The sequence below is a fragment of the Pararge aegeria genome, chromosome 1 (genome assembly GCF_905163445.1).
Source record: "Pararge aegeria chromosome 1, ilParAegt1.1, whole genome shotgun sequence".
Lineage (NCBI taxonomy): Eukaryota > Metazoa > Arthropoda > Insecta > Lepidoptera > Nymphalidae > Pararge > Pararge aegeria.
The window spans coordinates 9412922-9430956 of NC_053180.1; the positions used below are offsets into that span (position 1 = coordinate 9412922).

Sequence of the window (18035 nt, forward strand, 5' to 3'; positions counted from 1 at the left end):
TTTGAAAGGCTGTTTCTTTTTATTGCATTAATGGCAAAGGCAATGGCAAGCGATTTAGCATTCCGATACGATGCAGCCGCGTTTAATCCGATTAGGGGTATGATTTTTAATATAACATACCCCTAACAGGTTAGCCTCATACCACCATAAACATCATCACTTACCCCATGTGATATTGTAGTCGGAGGCCTATTTGGAAACATATTTAAAAAAAAATGCAGCAATAAAATGGATAGACTGCTGGATAAACTGACGCACATAATATGTAGAATGAAAAGTCAGTGATGTTTGAAGGTGTATTAAATTTATAATTATTTTAATTTTCATTGAGCAATGAAAATGTAATGTTTTAAATCCAGTTAAAGAGATAGAGAATTACGGACTCTCTTTAATAAGAGGATAATTCCGGTTTATATGACTTGAAGATGATGCAAGATGAAGGTGGAAGTTTTTGTGTCATTAGAAGCAGTAATTTAAAATTTTATTAAATTTCTATATTAGTTTTAAAAATACAAGTAAAGTCGAATATGGAGCATAAGAATTGTTTGACTACACAAAACCGATCTTTACATAAATACTAATCCAGTACAATAAAGTATTTCAACCTAATTATATCAAATTAAATGATAACTATTAGTACACATAGAAACTCGGTATTTTGTAGTGGTAAAAAGCGAAGGCTGTGGACCTTGGTGAAAAATAAAAATGGACAGTGAAAAAGTGAAAACTTCGGCATTTTTCATCCAAGGGGTATCAACTTTAACAAGTTAGTTAATATTTATTTTATTCAGAAGCCGTATTGATGCATTTTTGGAAATGTAGTAATAAAGCTGTAATGACAACTCAATTTCTCGATTATAATAAATAATAGATCAATGACAAATTTAGGACACATTTTATCAAATATCTGGAAAGTTATTATCCTCGAGCTGGATATTTTAAACAATGATAACATCTTGTTTAGCTCATCGAAGAACATAACAGCCTGGCGGACTACTTTAAATGCCTGTACACACATTTTATCAAATATCTGGAAACTTGTAATTCTCGAGCTGGATATTTTAAACAATTATCGCATATTGTAAACCTTATCGAAGACCACAACTGCCTGGCGGACTACTTTAAATGCTTAGCAATTTGTTACTGAAACTGTCTCAGTTAAGGTCTGTGATGGTTACTTTTTTATTAATTACAGGAATATAAATCTTTTTATTTCTAGTTGCATATCTCACTAGCCTCACAGGCTTTGTTTATGCCTGGCCATCGTACACAATGGAAAATTTTAAATCAAATTCAACGGTCCTGAATGCTCCTATGTCGTTGACGGAAATATCTCTATTAGGCAGTTTGACAAATATAGGAGGGTTGTTAGCTACGCCATTTTGTGGATATGCAGTAGATAAGTTTGGAAGAAAATATTCGGCTATGCTTTTTGGATTACCTTACGTTGTAAGTATTTTAGCGACAATCCCTTGCTTGCATTGTACGTCATGAGCTGTATCTATAAGTATTAATTAAATCTCATTAAGACTAAATATTCGTTATAAGAAAATTATAAGGATTGGTTATGTAATATTAGTCACGATATTTTAAGTGACATTTTCAACACAATGAAAACTAAGTAAATTGAGTTATTCGAATATGATTTGAACAGTGTCAGATATCAACAGAATATTAACGTTAATATAGGTTTTAATACAATTTCTATTTCAGTAATATGATTAAAGAATTTCATATCTGCAAAACATTTAAGGCTATACGTAGAAAAGGTCAAAGGTAGCGTTAAAATTACACGCTTTCATCTTTCATTTCCAAACATTCGCTCATCCCAGCATGCTTCATTGCCTATAGTTATATGCCGTAGTGTTTATATTTTATTGATTTACGTGATTTAATTTTAGATTTAATTTCCGTTTTAGGTTGCCTGGGGTATTTTATCGGTAACCACATCTGTATACATAGTATTATTTTGTATCGGATTGGCTGGTGTTGGAGCAGCTGGGCAAGGAATATCTTCAATTTATATATCAGAGATATCTCAGGACTCTATCAGAGGTGCGCTGACATCAACTACTGTATCAGGATTCTTTACGGGACTGTTATTTTCATATGCCCTTGGAGGATACTTGACATATCAACAAGTTTTATACGTCCATCTGTCATTATCAGTTCTATACATAATACTCTTGATGCTATTAAAGGAGTCACCAGTGTATTTGCTAAAGATTGGAAAAGAAAAGGTAATATTATTAATGCGTACTTCATAATGTTGAACATTTATATAGTATGATACTATTTATTCTGTTTAGGAAGCGGCACAAGCAATCGCCTTTTATCGTCGAGTAGAAGTTACCTCTAAAGAGGTAGAAGTGGAAATAAAGAAGATCTATTTGCAATTGGACCCCCGAATTGATAAAATATTAAAAAGTGGAATTGGTAATATATCAACCAACTTTAATTGATATAAAATTACGTAATTTACTAATAGATGCACAAACAAGTGGATTTAAATAGTAATAACCTGTAAATCGGAGTAGTCTTACGTTAACCGTAAGCTTAAAGCCCATAATAGAACGCGTGTTCCTTGCCTAAGTCTTTAAAGTAAATTTTTGTTTTTGGAAGTTTGCGAATTTTATATTTCTTCTAAATTTTATTTCATAGCCTTATCACTACATTAACGTTTGATTTTATCTGCAGAGATTTGCATAAACACGTAGAATATGTTCGTAAAGCTAATGTATAACGAATCTTATCGCTAATGTACATATTATATTTTCTATTTAAATAGCATAACAAAGTATTTTGCACAGCGCGCCAAATAATATACATACCCGGTTGTTTGAGCATCTATATTTATTTGCATTCTGATATTAAGTCTGACATACATTTATTTGCAGATAACGGTCTAATGAATGATGAATTTCTTATTTTCATTTTAGATTTGCAAGAAACAAAAGAACTGATTGACGAAAAACAAGATAAGTACGCAGCTCAAGAAACAAAAGCTGAGACACCATGGCAGTTCTTGAGTAAGTTGAAAAAACTAAACGAACTACGAGACAAAAAAAACTTATCGTGATAATTTAATTTAAGCCAACCTAAGCCGGGTGATTTATTTAATAATTAGGTACTACTGTTGTCACCACACATGTTATGATGTTTGTTGAAGAGACATGTGCATAGATTTTTTTTTATTATTATTATTTATAGAGGGGACGCCTGCCAGTGCCAGACGGGTGATCAGTCCTCTGTAAGGACTATTCCACCCTATTCCCCATGTTGGGGCACAGGTTTACTGGTGTCCCGGCAGCATCCCCCCTTGCAACCTACCAGTCTCTTTTGTGAACCTCAGGATGTCCCCTATAGAGAGGTTTGCTAGGTCTTCTACACTAAAACTGTCCTTACCTTGTAGTTCCCATCTTACCATCGCGTACATGGGGCACTCAGCTATGAAATGAAAACTGGTTTCCATCTCGTCACACTCTGGGCAGGATGGATCTTCTGCAATTCTCATTACCGTTAGGTGTCTATTTAACAGGCAATGTCCTGTTGTTATGCCTGCTACCAGTGCTATATTGGTTCTGCTTGTGTATAGATACAGGTACAGTGACATTAAAACCTACGGCAATGCATTTAATTGATTAAGCAAAATCCTTACCCAACAACTTCAAATACGAAGTAGCGGCTGTACTGATTGTCTTTTACATCATGTTGTAGTATAATCAGAACTACATAAATGCTGTGCTATGTAGCAATGCTGTTTGCTGAATTATGTCCTCTAAACAGACTCGATTTACAGTTCCAAATACATCTTTTCATTTGTTATCTTTTGAAATGATTAATTTTTATTTTAGTTGGGATCAAGTCTGAAATATACTCAACCCATAATAAATTGTATCTTAAATAATACACACATTATTGTGAACACAAGATTTAAGAACCTCTTACGTTTTGTCGTCGGTTGGAGATACATGTGTCTCTGTGCGTGATTTAAGTCGTTCATACAACATATTTTTATATAAAAATAATAATATATTCGAGTTCCAAACGTTGATAGAAGTAAAAAAACCACAACAAAAATAGCCTAATTTTAGCTATCTCTTAATATAATATATATATATAATATATAATCTCTTAATACAATCAAACATGCTGGTATACGTTTCATTGATCATAAATCATAAATGTTTCATTAATCATAATTTATTGCAGGACGATCAGAATCATCGAAACGAGCTTTATTAGCCGTGTTAATAGTGAATGCGGTTGTAATTCTAATGGGTTCTATAGTATTACAAGTATATGCTGAATCTCTATTCAAAGAAGCACTGCCTACCATGAATCCTAATACTTGCTCAATCTGGCTAGCTGTGGTATACTTGATTGCGAGTGTAGTTTGCGCTACAATGTTGGATAAATTTGGAAGAAAGGTAATCATTTGTTATCCAAAGCCGTAAATTTGTTTTTAGTCATAAGTGCTTTTATTGAATAAACGTAGAATTTTAAGATTCAAATATATGTTAAAATATTCTAAGGCACGAAACGAATTTTTATAGAATAATACCAGGGCAAGACTCATAACGAGCCCTGAGGGACTCAACTTCTCAATCATGGTGTTACGCCTTCTAAAAGGGGCGCTCGATAGTTTCTGGGTGCCCCCAACAAAGTTTCGAAGGGAAGGAAGGCTTTTGTAAATGTTGGTTATTGGAGAAAAACTTTGAAAAATAAGCGTATTTCTTAAAGTTTTTCTCCAAGAAAAGTGGAGACAGGAAGGGTCCTGTCTCCACTTATTCTGCATACAGGCGCTTTAGGTTCGTTAGACGCTTTAGGTTAGGCATTTAATGAAAAACAAAATACCCTTAAACCAAACAGTAACTATAAGAGTGAACAAAAGATAAATTAAACACTCCCAAATTAATGCTTTTCTTAAGTTAAAAATCTTCGAATCCATTTATTCAACTATATAATTAAGAATTATTATATTCTTATGAGCTTATGAGCCTGTACACAATATACTAATATCTATTTTATAATAACTAATATCCACTTTATAGCTATTCTACCGCCGGAGTCGAAAGTAAGTTCTACAGTCTCGAGTCGGCAATAAAAACAACGTTTGCTCTTTTGCAACATAACAATTTTTTTTTAATCTACTGTGAGATGAAAGCGAGGCCGATTGCTTCCAATCTTTAAAGACCTCCCTGGCGCAGTTATCTTGTAAGAGGAGATCACAGGTCTGATCCCTGGCCAGGACAATTTGAAAATAATAATATCTGCATTTTCGGGGGTCTCGTCTAGTGGGAGGCTTACAAAGACGGATCGTAAAGCGATTTAGCGTTCCCGTACAATGTGCAATTAGACTACGTAGTATTATTTTCTTAAATAGTATCAAAAAGCTCTTAGGTTGGAGCCGTTTGAACGCATAGTGATGAGCATGAGCTAATTCTCGGTTAACTTGATCCTGCACGCTACAGTTAAAATATTTATTTTTTTCCAGAGCCTAATGACAATAACTTCTATTATATCTGGAATATTCACCATACTACTCGGCTCACAGCTCCACAAACGATGGGCTCCACATTGGTTCACAGCATTCGCTATTTATGCGTATAGCTTTGTATATAACCTTGGCGCTGCTGTAGTTCCATTTGTGCTCACGGCTGAGGTCTTCTTGCCAGAGGTAAGATTTAGTTTAGTTTAAGACTTCTCTCTTTCATCTGAAATTTAAGTTATAACTAAACCAACTTTAGTTAACCTGTGCGTACGACTAAAGCCTCATCATCAACCTTTTACCGGCCTGCTACAGGGTACAGATTTCCTTCAGAATGAGAAGGCTTAAGGCCGTAGTCCGGCACGCTGGCCAAGTGCGGATTGGTAAATTTCACACGCCCTTGAACCGGAAAAAAAACCGGCATGCCTGAGAGTTCTCTCAGGCATGCCGGTTTTTTCATGATACTTGCTTTTACCGACTCCGAGCCTAGCCCGTATACCGTTAAGTAGCAACGCCATTACGTGTTATCAACTCGGCGACGACATGTTGACCGTGTGCTGAGTTGTAGACTGGTTGACGGCAAATTGACAGCTCGTTGATGGTGAATTCAAAGTTGGAGTTGACGTTGGCGTTGGAACGGTGACGTCTATCGTTGATTTAATATGTTAGAGTCTAAGTATTTGTTTGCCAAGATTCCGCATCTCTGTTCCCGAGGTTCAGCAGGTTGATACGTTAATTATATACCTTGTCAGAGGATATAATTTTTATCTCCTGTGCTAGCAATGCCTGCCATGCTGATGAGATGCAGTTAAGGGCTAACTTAAATATTTTTTCAACTTAAGTTTTAATTGTTTCAGGTCAGAGGAATCTGCAATAGCCTTGCAATGGCTTGCATATGGATAACAAATTTCGTTACGCTCATAATCTTCAATCCCTTAGTGGAGGCCCTAGGGCTTGGGCCCACGTTCTATATTTTTGCTGCAGTCTGTTTCATAGGAGCTGCTTACAGTCACTTCTGCCTCCCAGAGACCAAAGGGCTGTCCGCTGATAAGATACAGCCGTTGTTTATGAAAAAAGCAAGACGAGCACTATCAAAAGCATAACAACACTACCATTCACGAGCTGATTGCCAGTTGAGGTTTTCTGCCTACGTCTCCTTATTCGATCGCGTGATAGGTAACTACTATTTGTATGGAATAGGAAGAGCACCATCTAGTGAAAATACTGCGAAACAGTTTTGTCACTAGAGGGCACACACGCAAACGAATAGACGTAGGTAGAAAATCTCCCACCCAGTTCTGTTTTTGTTTTGTAGATTAAGAACGAAAATTGGACAATAAGTAGAATTTCACTTTGTGTACGAGTAGATTGTGACACATAAAACGGGCTCTGAAGTGTAGTTGCGCGCTTATTTATATAATTAATTAAGACTATGGTATATCTAGGACAAATTTGATGTATAAACTATTGCCGTCGCGCTTTGCCTGTCTTCCACCGTAGAGTGCGATATGGACGAATGTAGCTCAGACCGATTTTACCTTTAAAATTTGACGTGTCGAATTCCTCTTTTTTCTCATCCAAAACAGCCGATCCAATTTTTTTGTCTGCAAGTCAGAGGCCCCGAATACGAACCTGCGACAAACTTACAAGAGGTAGAGGTCAGAAGCACTAGGCTATAGCTGCTAATTATCGGCTGTATTTTACTCACGATTCGCGCGCGTCTAGAGAGGGCATATGAATGTGCCTATACTGATAAATTTCCTAGATTAAATAAGTGATAGGAGTCATTTGACTTTGCATATGAAGGGACTGTATCTAATTTCTTTTAGTAAAAACTATGGCAGTGGTTTACCCAAATACTATTAGCGTTTTGGTTTCACAGATAAGATACAGAGACAGTAAATAATTTACCTCTAAAGCCTGTGGAGAAATACTTCAGATTTCATTTACACGTTGTATATAATTTATGAAGAAAAATAAATTCATATATAACTTTAAAATTTTTATAATGTTTTTACCTACACTTGAGAGGAAATATTAAAATAAGAAGTTTTTAAAATGCATATAAAAAAATTCGGAACCGACAGTATGTGAACCTGAGCGCGAATGCCACTTTCGGTTCCGAAAACTTTTATGTTCATTTCAAAAAGTTTTCATATACTTATAACTTAAATTGTAGGTACCTTAGATTTAGAGAGACATTTAGCGTAACCGCTACAAAAATAAAAAAAGCGTAAATAAAAAAAAATCATAAAACTAAATTCATATAACAGTGGTACGAGGGAAACATGGAGACAAAAGTGCTTACGCCGCGGGGAAGGCTGTCACTCGAACTTTTTCAAGAGATACTCCTTGACCAGTCTCTTAAACGACGGTCTAGAAGGAGCTCTTTTCATCGACTCTTTTGGTGTTTCGTATTAATAAAAAAAGAGTTCTATCTAGTGACACTACTGTTTTTATAACTGTATTTCAATATTTTAAGGCGCTCTTTCGATTCCATACAAATTGTAGTTAACTTTCCCGCGTAGGTAGATAAATTAGGTAGATAATCAAACAGCCTGTTTGTTCAGCGCAGAAATTTTGCCATCATGACACAACGTTGACATGATTTGTATTGTAATATATTTAGGTTACGTGTTTTGAAATTAAGTATAAGTTTTATTCTAATACATCTTTCAAATAATGAAAAGTTGAGTTTTATTTATATATCTATTAACTAAAGGCCGTTCCGAAAGAAAAGGTATGCATTATGGGCATACTTTTTCATTTTTTTCAGGGCAATTTTTTTACACTTAAAAATAATGGGGTACAGGATACAGCGCCAGCGCCAGATACACTGAATGCGGCATTACCCAATGTGTCGATTTATGTATCAAGCATTAATCCGGACACATCGAAGGATCAAGACACATGGGATGCTGTTATCCGTTCTTCATCAAATCATGCATATAAATGTTATTGCAAGACAAACTCATGGCAATTTTTTTTTATTATATGTAGCAGAAGATAATAAGTATTATATAAAAGTAAGCAAGAAAATTAATATAACAAGAATGACCAGTATTTTATTATGCGAACTTAAAATATAAACGTATATGAAGGTATATTGAACTTACAATAATTTATACCTACCAAAATGATGATCAAAACTGTACGTACCTACTAAAAATCAGTTGGATATATAATTACTAATGCCAATAATATTTTTAATGTTACAATAAAACTAATCTAATGACTCTAAAGACCAGGTAATAAATGTTAAGTTTTATAAAAAAATACTTTTTGTTTAAAGATTTACTTGTGCGTGCGGTGTGGTGGTAGCCTAGTGGGTCAGGCTTTGGGGACCTTTCTGGGGACCGAGTTCGACCTCCAACTTTTTGAAGTTATGTGCGTCTTTCTTTTTACTTTAACTTCTATTTAAATATTAGTTACTTTAAAGTCTGCGTGCCTCAGAGTTCTCAAGGGCGTCTGAAGTCTACCAATCCGCACTTGGCTAGAGTGTTGGAATACAGCCTAAACCTCTCATTCTGTGTGGATACCCGGTGGATAGCTCGGTAATAGGTTGAAATGATGATGATAACTCTTATTTACCCAATCATTGCGATACAGTGGAGAATTGGATTGAATAAGACTTGTTATAAAACGTTCAGACTACATACTTGTGAAACGTTGGAAACTGTCCTTGGAATAGATCCCTATTCTAAGCTAGACAAGATCCCTTATCTAATATCCACTTCAGTAAGAGGGAAAGGATGTCATGTCAAGACTTGTGTTTGCACCTAGAGCAAGAGTGAGGTGATGATACCATAAAGGAGAACAGTGTGCTCGAGCACACTCTGAAGATCTCACACCTCCTAAGAGAGATTTTATGCCCTTTTTAGCGCTTAGCGCAAGCTTTTGTCTAGAACCAGGATTTATATCGTCATTGTAAGTGGTTTTGGAGCGTCTGTCTGCTCTGTTTTACCCGTAAATATTTAATTTGTCTAGTTCTACTAAATAAACCAGTGTGTAAAGTACATAGTTTTTTTCATCTGCTTAATTTAACATCTTTCTAAACTTTAATTTTTGAAGTGTACGAAGGCATATAAATAAAAAAATGTTTTAATAATTACACGTTCAACGAGTGTTGTATAATTCAAATATTTTATTCAGGTACAAAAACACAACAACAATAAACAACAAGACAACAAGTCGAATTAAATAAAATATTTCTTTTTTAAGAACAACAACTGTATTTTATCAGCTGGTAGACCCTTGGTCTCTGGTAAGCAGAAATGGCTGTAGGCGGCTCCAATAAAACAGACTGTTGAGAAAATGTAGAATGCGGGGCCTAGGCCGAAGAGGATCACTAACGGGTTGTAAATGAAAATAATTACGAAGTTCATAATCCACATACATGCCATAGACAACATATTGCACAGTCCACGAACCTGGAAAAGAATCATCATCATAATCACATCAACTCCATTTGATTGATGTCCACTGCTGGACTTACGTAGGGTCTTTTGTAGGGAGTTCAAAATCCACGGTCCTGGACCGCTCGTTTACAGCGGCTCCCAGCAACCCACTTAATGTCGTCCGCCCACCTCTTTGGGGGCCGACCAACGTCCATTGGCACCCCGACCACCATCGGATCTCCGAGCTATGTGCTCCGCCCATTAACACTTCAGCTTCGCGCACAGGTTTTATGAAGAAATTGACAATGATTTATCAAAAAACAGAGCGACAGGTCTAAGCCTACCTTATACCTTACCTCAGGCAAATATACTTCGGCCATAAGAACAAATGGAACAACTGCGACTCCAAGGTTGTAAACAAAACTGTATCCATAGATAACGAAAGCTGTGAACCAATGTGGCGCCCACCGTTTCTGAAGCTGGGATCCAAGGAGAATGGTAAATACTCCAGATATAATAGAAGTTACGGTCATGAGAGTCTGAAAATGTATATAATTTAATACTTCTATAGGGCTTCATGGGAAATGTAGAGGAGTTAACTTACTGCTAGTGATGGAATGGATGGATTCATGAAAATACCAGGCAGATATTTTATCTTGATCTTAAAACGACTTAGGTACACAGTGAATATTATTAAGACAAGAGTTTTTACCAACCACCATTGTAACCATTGTCTTAATTAAAGGGAATAACGGTTTTTATTATAATTGATCTTTTTGAAAAAAATCCGTATAATCTATATCTATATGTATACTTATTATAATAAAAAAAAAATAGTTCCTTCATACCCAATCGGCTCCGAAAGTACCTACTGGACTTATAATTTATAATATAACTAGCTGTTGCCCGCGACTTCGTCTGCGTTTGATTTTGTTTTTAAAGTATTCAGAATCGCTAAGCCTTAAATGAGTATAGTAGTATATATAACATGTGACTGTCAATTATTTATAGACAAATAATTTGCAATAAAATAAAAGTGCGACTATAATTAAAGATCTAAGCTTTCCTATATCTTAAGTTGGACCAGACTGCTCACGGTGTGCCAATTTAATTTAAAATCGCTTAAGTAGTTTAGGAGTCCATCGCGGACAAACATCGTGACAGGAGATTTATATATATTAAGATAATTTATTTATTTCATATAGAAAAATGTATACAGCAGGAATCTCCTTATGGATACAGTGATACTCTATTGATTTGTGCACAAAGGCGTGCTTAAACACGCGCACTAAGGTAACTTGTGTTACGAAAAATGCTACTATAACTATTACCTTGGTATATATATTGGCTATAATTTATTTAAGAAAATAGGAGATCGTAAAGAGAGATTGAGATAATTATTGATGATAGATACGTCAACGCCAGAGCCATTTACACTAACTAGATAGAACTACATAATTTATGGATATCATAGTTAAGTTGCAATAGCAGCTTCTGTGTTCTAAAATTTTATTATATCGCCGCGCTGCCCGGTAGAAACAAAAGTAGGTTACTTTACTATTCCAGTATTCATTCTTATTCAAATAAATAGTTTTAACATGAAGGGCATTTATATGGCCAACATAAAAAACATTCCAATCGGAAATTTAATGAAGAAGTTTAAAAAATGTAAGACTACACCTAAACAAAACAATTATTTCTAGAGATACACTTCTTTGAAAAAGTTCTGTTTAAAAACTACATCCGATTATTTTTTACAAGCCAACTTAAAATATGCTTTAAAAACCAAACCAAACGCGGACAACGTCGTGGCAGTGAGGGCCAGTTCCAATATAAGATATGAATCAAACTATTCATTAATGATTTTTCATAATTTTTTCATAATCAAGATATTGATTAATGATTTTTCATAATTTTGCGTGGAGGAGGTATAATATTTTGTGCTAGAATTTTTGTGCATCTTACCTTTCTCCCAAATTTGTCCACCATGCAAGCGCAAACAAAACTCGCCAGAAAATAATCCACCGCAAGCAAAATAGAACAAGTGTTTGGATGCATCGTTGGTATAGCCTCTTTGAACAGAGATTCCGCATATATTTGCATTACCACGGATCCCATAAGAATCGTCAAGCTCATCACTATAAGCACGGATGTCAATGCTCGTTTGGATGATTTCGATTGTCCTGATATGAAAAAGTTAATAATATGTAATGTTTATATTTTAATATCAATTGCAAAGTGGATCAAGAAGCTTACTTAGGATTCGCCATGGAGCTTCACTTTTCTTTTCTTGGTCAATAAAATCCGTATATTGTCCCGTCTCTGTCGTAAGTAATACATCTGTCAAAAAAAAACAAAAAAATTGCAGCAAAAATTAATGGTTTACCTAATGATAAAAACTTTCAAAATTAATTGTAATCATATAGTTACCATCACCGTCCTGCAATATTTTATCTATCTTTGGATTTAATTGTAATGTGATCTTTTTAATTTCCATTTGTACTTCGACAGAGTTAGCTTCTACTCGACGGTAAAAGGCTAGAGACTCTGCTGCTTCCTTAAGAAAAGTTAAACCAAATTAGTTTTCTTTTTAATTAAACTACTTTGCGATAAAAACACCAGGCACCTAAGATATACCATATATCCTATTTATGGAATAATCGCATTACCTACTGGACAGTTATTACCATTCTTATTAAACTCTACGCACGAAAAATCATAGAATTAAAAGAATACATTAAGAATATTAAAACTTATAGAGCTTGTTTTTATTATATGTGTCTTCCTTAAATTATACTTGCCAATAATGACTTATTAAAAAGGATTTTCACATAATAGGATCAGTAAGAAAATAAAAATAACCCTACTTTTAAACAAGATAGCTTAAGTGCCCGTTATTCCTTACTTACTTTATTTCTTCCCCGTTTTAACAAGTACACTGGGGATTCTTTTATCAGCGTCAACAGTAAAATAAACATCATTGAGAGTATAAAATTGATGAATACCACATGTTCATATGACAAATATCCTCCAATAATATATGAAACTAGAAGTCCCAATAGAAATACTGATACAAATGACGAAGTTAGTGCCCCTCTAATAGAATCTTGTGATATTTCTGATATGTACATTGAAGATATTCCTTGTCCGCCTGCTCCAAAACCCGCTAACCATATAGACAAAAGAACCACACTAACTGATTTGGTAAAATATATGAGACCCCAGGAAACCTGAAAAATAAATAAAATTCAATATAATTAAATACATTTCAATTCTATCCTCAACTGCGTTTCTTAAACTCTCTACTAAGTATCAGAAATTCTCCTCAGGTCTTATTCTCAAAAAAAGTGATGCGGAGACCAAACTATGAAGGGTTGTAGGAATACAGAAAGAAGATTGAATACATTTTTGATAAAGATGTAGTTGTAATACATTATTTTATTGATGATAATTTTGGAAACTGTAAATAGCTTAGCAACACTAGAAGAAATTAGTGCATAAAAGTACTACAGAACACTGTTATCTTGAAAGCTTACCACAAATGGAACTCCAAACATCATAGCAGAGTATTTCCTCCCAATCTTGTCCACTACATATCCACAGAAAGGTGACACCATTAAACCCCCGATGTTAGTCAAACTTCCTAACAATGATGCTTCTGTGGCTGACATAGATGTACTTAGAACGGTGGAATTGGATTTAAACATTTCCATAGTAAACGATGGCCAGGCGTATACAAAACCAGTCAATAATGAGAGATAGGCAACTGCAAACAAATCAATATTTATAAAACTTGTTTTATAAGCTTATAAACTACAATTTGCATTGAATCACTTATAAATAACTGCTACGAGTAGATAATATGATAAACCCAAAGAAATAAGAAGTTATTTTATATTCCGTATTATATTATAAATACTGAAAGGGTATGTAAAAAAAGCAATTTAAAAATAAATTTATAAAAAACGCTTTAAACTAACTTATAAATGCCGCCAATCCTTGCACTATATAAGCCGAAAACTTAACCTTTTCAGTATCCATTATACCTTTTACACTGTTTCTCTGCTACTTCTGTCGTAAACTATTTCGTATCTGTTTTATTTAATAGCTTATTGACTCAATAAGCGTCACTGACAAACCACACAATTAATATTACACTCATGCAGTCAAATAGCGATTTTCATGTTAACATACTACAGGAACAGCTGTACAATCTATCTTGCGAGCCGTTAATTTTACTAGATTTTAAGTTAATTGGAATAACTGTTTAAAAAGGAAACCGAATAAGCTATTTATTTTTTACTTTAAAGTGTTTTCATAAAAGTATTCAAACACTATTTTGGAGTCGCTGTATCATATTCGTCAATTTACAGCAAGGTATTTAACGGCGAAAATTGTCGACACTTAACTACAACTGAGCATCTTTATGCAATAAAGGCTGCGGCAAAAAACTTGTTTAAAGATATGAGACGATTTAGGTATTTACAACCGACTTAAAAAAAGGACGCTCTCAATTAGACTGAAAGTTTTTATTTTGTAAATTTGTTATAAGCGGTAATAGCCCAGTGGGTAAGGAATCGGTTTTCTTTTCGTGGAGACCGTGTTCGAGCTCCGGCATGAATCGTTGACTTTTCGAAATTATATGCGTTTTCAATTTAGGCAATTTAAATATCACTTGCTTTAAATGGTGAAGGAAAACATCGTGAGGATACCTGCATTCCCGAGAGTTCTCCATAATGTTTTTAACGGCGTGTAAATTCTACCAATCCGCACTCGGCCAGTTAGGTAGACTACGGCCTGAAACCTTCTTATTCTGAGAAGAGACCCGTGCCCTGTAGTGATGATTCTTTTTTGTTTGGTATGATGTATTAGAGGGATCTTGAAAAAAAACGAGGGAACTCTTCAAATTTTATAGGAGGTATCTCTAGCGTTTTGAATATTTTCAAATATAACGTTTTCTTCTAAAGATGATGATAATGATGATAAAACTATATGAGCAGTTGACATTTGTCTATTATTATTTAGATATAATTGTAAACCTACCCACTAAAAAGCGTGAAGTGTTTTTTTATAGTTAGCCCTTGACTGCAATCTGACCTAAGCACCTGGAGGCAACTGATAAAGCTCTAAATGCAGTCTAAGATAGTAATGGGTGAACCTGTTAGAGGTATTGCAGTGATATTAAACCTATAGCCCTAATCGGTTTCTATACGACATCGTATCGGAACGATAATCGTAGGGTAGCAACTAGCCACGGCCGAAGTCTTCTATCAGACGTAAGGACAAACAAAAAAACTCACTTTTGTATTTATAATATTCTGCCTTAAACAAGAATAATCACAAATAGGGCAAGTAGCGCCTGTAAGTTATTATGAAGTCAATACATTCAGCCAACAATTGCTATAAATAGTAAATTGATATAATAACTTGTACATGACAATAGGTTTTAAGATTGATTGTCTTCTTTAGGGTTCTGTACATTCGAGTTCTGTCTATTTTTTTATTGTTTTTTTTTAACCGGACATTTAAGAAGTATACGCCACTAATACTATTTATTTGGAACCATATGATGATCAATTAATGCTTAAAGGTTTTATGCGTGGAAAAAAAAAGTAAAAATGGCGGGAAGTTGAGCAACATTTTGACATATTCATACCTATTTTTAATGAACCCTGGAAACTTGTAAAAGCTGTTCGACTGACACTATCTGATTTTACCTAAGAGTTAAAAACTAAAGGATTGTTTAATGATGTTCAGTTTACAATTGTTATTGTTGATCTTACAGTAACCACCTTGGAACTTGGCCGTGACCAGTTCATAATCTGCGAAACAATACTGAACACTTCTATGATAAAACATCGCAAAGATCTAATTATAAATGCGAAAATAATATTATGTTCTTTGGTTCGTCCTTCTTCTATGCAGCTACTTACTGATAAAAATAATTTATAAGAATATAGTTTATATGCCGAAAAATAACATTTTTCTGCTACAACGGCTGCACAGTCTTTGACTGGTATTGAGATATTTAATTTGGTATAACATTTAGAAACCTTATATCTCTAAAAATCAAATATTATTAACCAGCTGTTATCTGACTTCTATTTTTTTTTGGGTCCGAAAACCGAAATAATACTTCCCAGGCTTTAGAGCTACATTATGTATTGTCTCTGAGACTTATCTGGGTAAACCACTGCCATAGTTCTAGTGAAAGAAATAAGATACAGGCTTAGGGCTGTATCTTATTTCTTATTCTTATTTCATCACATGCAAAATTACAATAATGTGACTCCTGTAACTTTATTAAGTACGCTTCACGTAGCTTAGATACTATGCGCGTCTCGGTCTTTTATTTTCAAAAGGGTTGTCATAATTAAACACTTGAATGTTATTTATGGAAAAATAAATATGAAATATTCTTATGCACCCTTGAATGCTATGTTAATTCTGTTACACGTTGTATAATAGAAGAGCTTTTAGTAGCTGAGCTCGTCCAGGGAAGTGTTATCACCGTGCTTATTTCTGCCGCTAGGCAGCATTGTAATAATAGTAATTCATCATCATCATCATCATGTCAACCAATCGACGTCCACTGCTGGACGTAGGTCTTTTGTAAGGAGTTTCACAGTGCACGGTCCTGGGCCGCTTGCCTCCAGCGGCTCCCAGCGACTCGCCTGATGTCATCTGTCCACCTCGTTGGGGGCTGACCTACGCTGCGTTTACCGGTGCGGGTTCGCCATTCCAGCACCTTAAGACCCCAACGTCCATCGGTTCTCCGAGCTATGTGCCCTGCCCATTGCCACTTCAGCTTCGCGACTCGCTGAGCTATGTCGGAAACTCTAGTTCTTCTACGGATCTCCTCATTTCTGATTTGATCACGTAGAGATACTCCTAGAATAGCTCTCACCATCGCCCGCTGAGTGACTCTGAGCCTTCTTATGAGGCTCATAGTTAGCGGCCATGTCTCAGTTCCGTAAGTCATCACTGGCAACACGCACTGTTCGAAGACTTTAGTCTTCAGGCACTGAGGGATTTTGGACGAGAAGATGTCACGAAGTTTCCCGAACGCTGCCCATCAGAGTTGGATTCGGCGGTTAACCTCTTTCTCGAAATTGGACCTACCTAACTGGATCGTGTGTCCTAGGTATATGTACTCGTCTACAATTTCGAGTACAGAGCTCCCAACAATTACTGGGTGGAACGGAACATGAGCGTTAGACATAATTTTCGTCTTGCTCATGTTCATACGAAGGCCCACCTGTTGAGAAACTCTGCTGAGGTCATTGAGCACCGCAATGACCTATAAGAGTAATTACAAGCACCTAAAGCTAGCACCTACGCCTCAGATTGATGGACACTCCGCGGGACATTATGGGACGTTTACCTTGCATGCCCTGCGAAGTATCGCTCTCTTTATTACGCGATGGTTTTTCACATACCATTTAATGAGCCACCAGTTTGGTACGTCATTTACTACTATTAAAAAAACTTCCCTAGAAATTAGGGAATGATATAAAGACGGATAACTGATGTTAGATTCTAAACAAACTCTAAATTATTAAGGTACATTGTTTATAACTTACAAGATAGGTATCTTATTTCTAATATACAACTTGTCTTATAATTTCTATTGATAATTTGATAAAGCATGTTTACTTTAGCTCTGACTGCGTAAGTTGATATGATGAACGCCAATTCACGTGATTATTTTTGCACACCTTATCTTAAGGTGCCATGACATCAAATACTTTTTATTTACCTATAAGTATATGTAACGTAATATCCTATAAATATAAATAGGATTAAAAGTAATACCTATATGTAGGTATGGTTAAAAATCTCTGACATACAACATCAACTAGTTGTTTTAGTGCTTTTAATATACTTATTTTATTGCAACTTGGACCATTTGCTATAAATCCAGTAAATCATTGCGAAAAATAATATTATAAATATCAAATGAATATTTCAAGAACCATTCTAGTTAAAGAACCAGTTTATTTTGAAAAACACTAAACCGGATAAAACTTTCCGGAATTTTTCCTAGAAAAACTAATGATTGCCGCGATTATGACCCGAAAAAAACACTGAAAAGAACAGTAATTACAGGAATAAAGCAAGGAAGTAGAATCATCAATAATTTTTAA

At 35.0% G+C, this 18035-nt stretch overlaps 2 protein-coding genes across 2 annotated transcripts; one reads left to right on the plus strand and one right to left on the minus strand.

Annotated features, from left to right (window-relative positions):
• Positions 1–637: 637 nt before the first annotated feature.
• LOC120623969 (facilitated trehalose transporter Tret1-like) lies at positions 638–7335 on the plus strand. The gene is made up of 8 exons (XM_039890267.1): positions 638–766; positions 1220–1449; positions 1920–2240; positions 2310–2436; positions 2940–3029; positions 4213–4430; positions 5498–5680; positions 6349–7335. The coding sequence occupies exons 1-8, from the start codon at positions 706–708 to the stop codon at positions 6592–6594; spliced, it is 1476 nt and encodes a 491-aa protein (XP_039746201.1). The 5' UTR covers positions 638–705; the 3' UTR covers positions 6595–7335.
• Positions 7336–9654: 2319 nt separating this feature from the next.
• Positions 9655–13960, minus strand: LOC120626723 (facilitated trehalose transporter Tret1-like). Its single transcript, XM_039894378.1, has 8 exons — positions 13869–13960; positions 13425–13654; positions 12798–13118; positions 12319–12445; positions 12145–12228; positions 11854–12071; positions 10245–10427; positions 9655–9921 (listed from the first exon to the last, which is right to left on the minus strand). Exons 1-8 carry the CDS (start codon positions 13927–13929, stop codon positions 9688–9690), a joined length of 1458 nt encoding a protein of 485 aa, XP_039750312.1. The 5' UTR covers positions 13930–13960; the 3' UTR covers positions 9655–9687.
• Positions 13961–18035: the final 4075 nt, after the last annotated feature.

What these genes read in the sequence shown, in the direction of transcription:
- LOC120623969 (XM_039890267.1), top strand. Translation starts at nt 706, where the DNA reads ATGGACAGTGAAAAAGTGAAAACTTCGGCATTTTTCATCCAAGGGGTA. An exon ending in AGGGGTATCAACTTTAACAA is followed by an intron (nt 767 to 1,219) that starts GTTAGTTAATAT and finishes TTTTATTTCTAG; the next exon opens with TTGCATATCTCACTAGCCTC. An exon ending in GACACCATGGCAGTTCTTGA is followed by an intron (nt 3,030 to 4,212) that starts GTAAGTTGAAAA and finishes AATTTATTGCAG; the next exon opens with GACGATCAGAATCATCGAAA.
- LOC120626723 (XM_039894378.1), bottom strand. Translation starts at nt 13,929, where the DNA reads ATGGATACTGAAAAGGTTAAGTTTTCGGCTTATATAGTGCAAGGATTG. An exon ending in TAAAACGGGGAAGAAATAAA is followed by an intron (nt 12,446 to 12,797) that starts GTAAGTAAGGAA and finishes ACTTTTCTTAAG; the next exon opens with GAAGCAGCAGAGTCTCTAGC. An exon ending in TGGACAAATTTGGGAGAAAG is followed by an intron (nt 10,428 to 11,853) that starts GTAAGATGCACA and finishes ATACATTTTCAG; the next exon opens with ACTCTCATGACCGTAACTTC.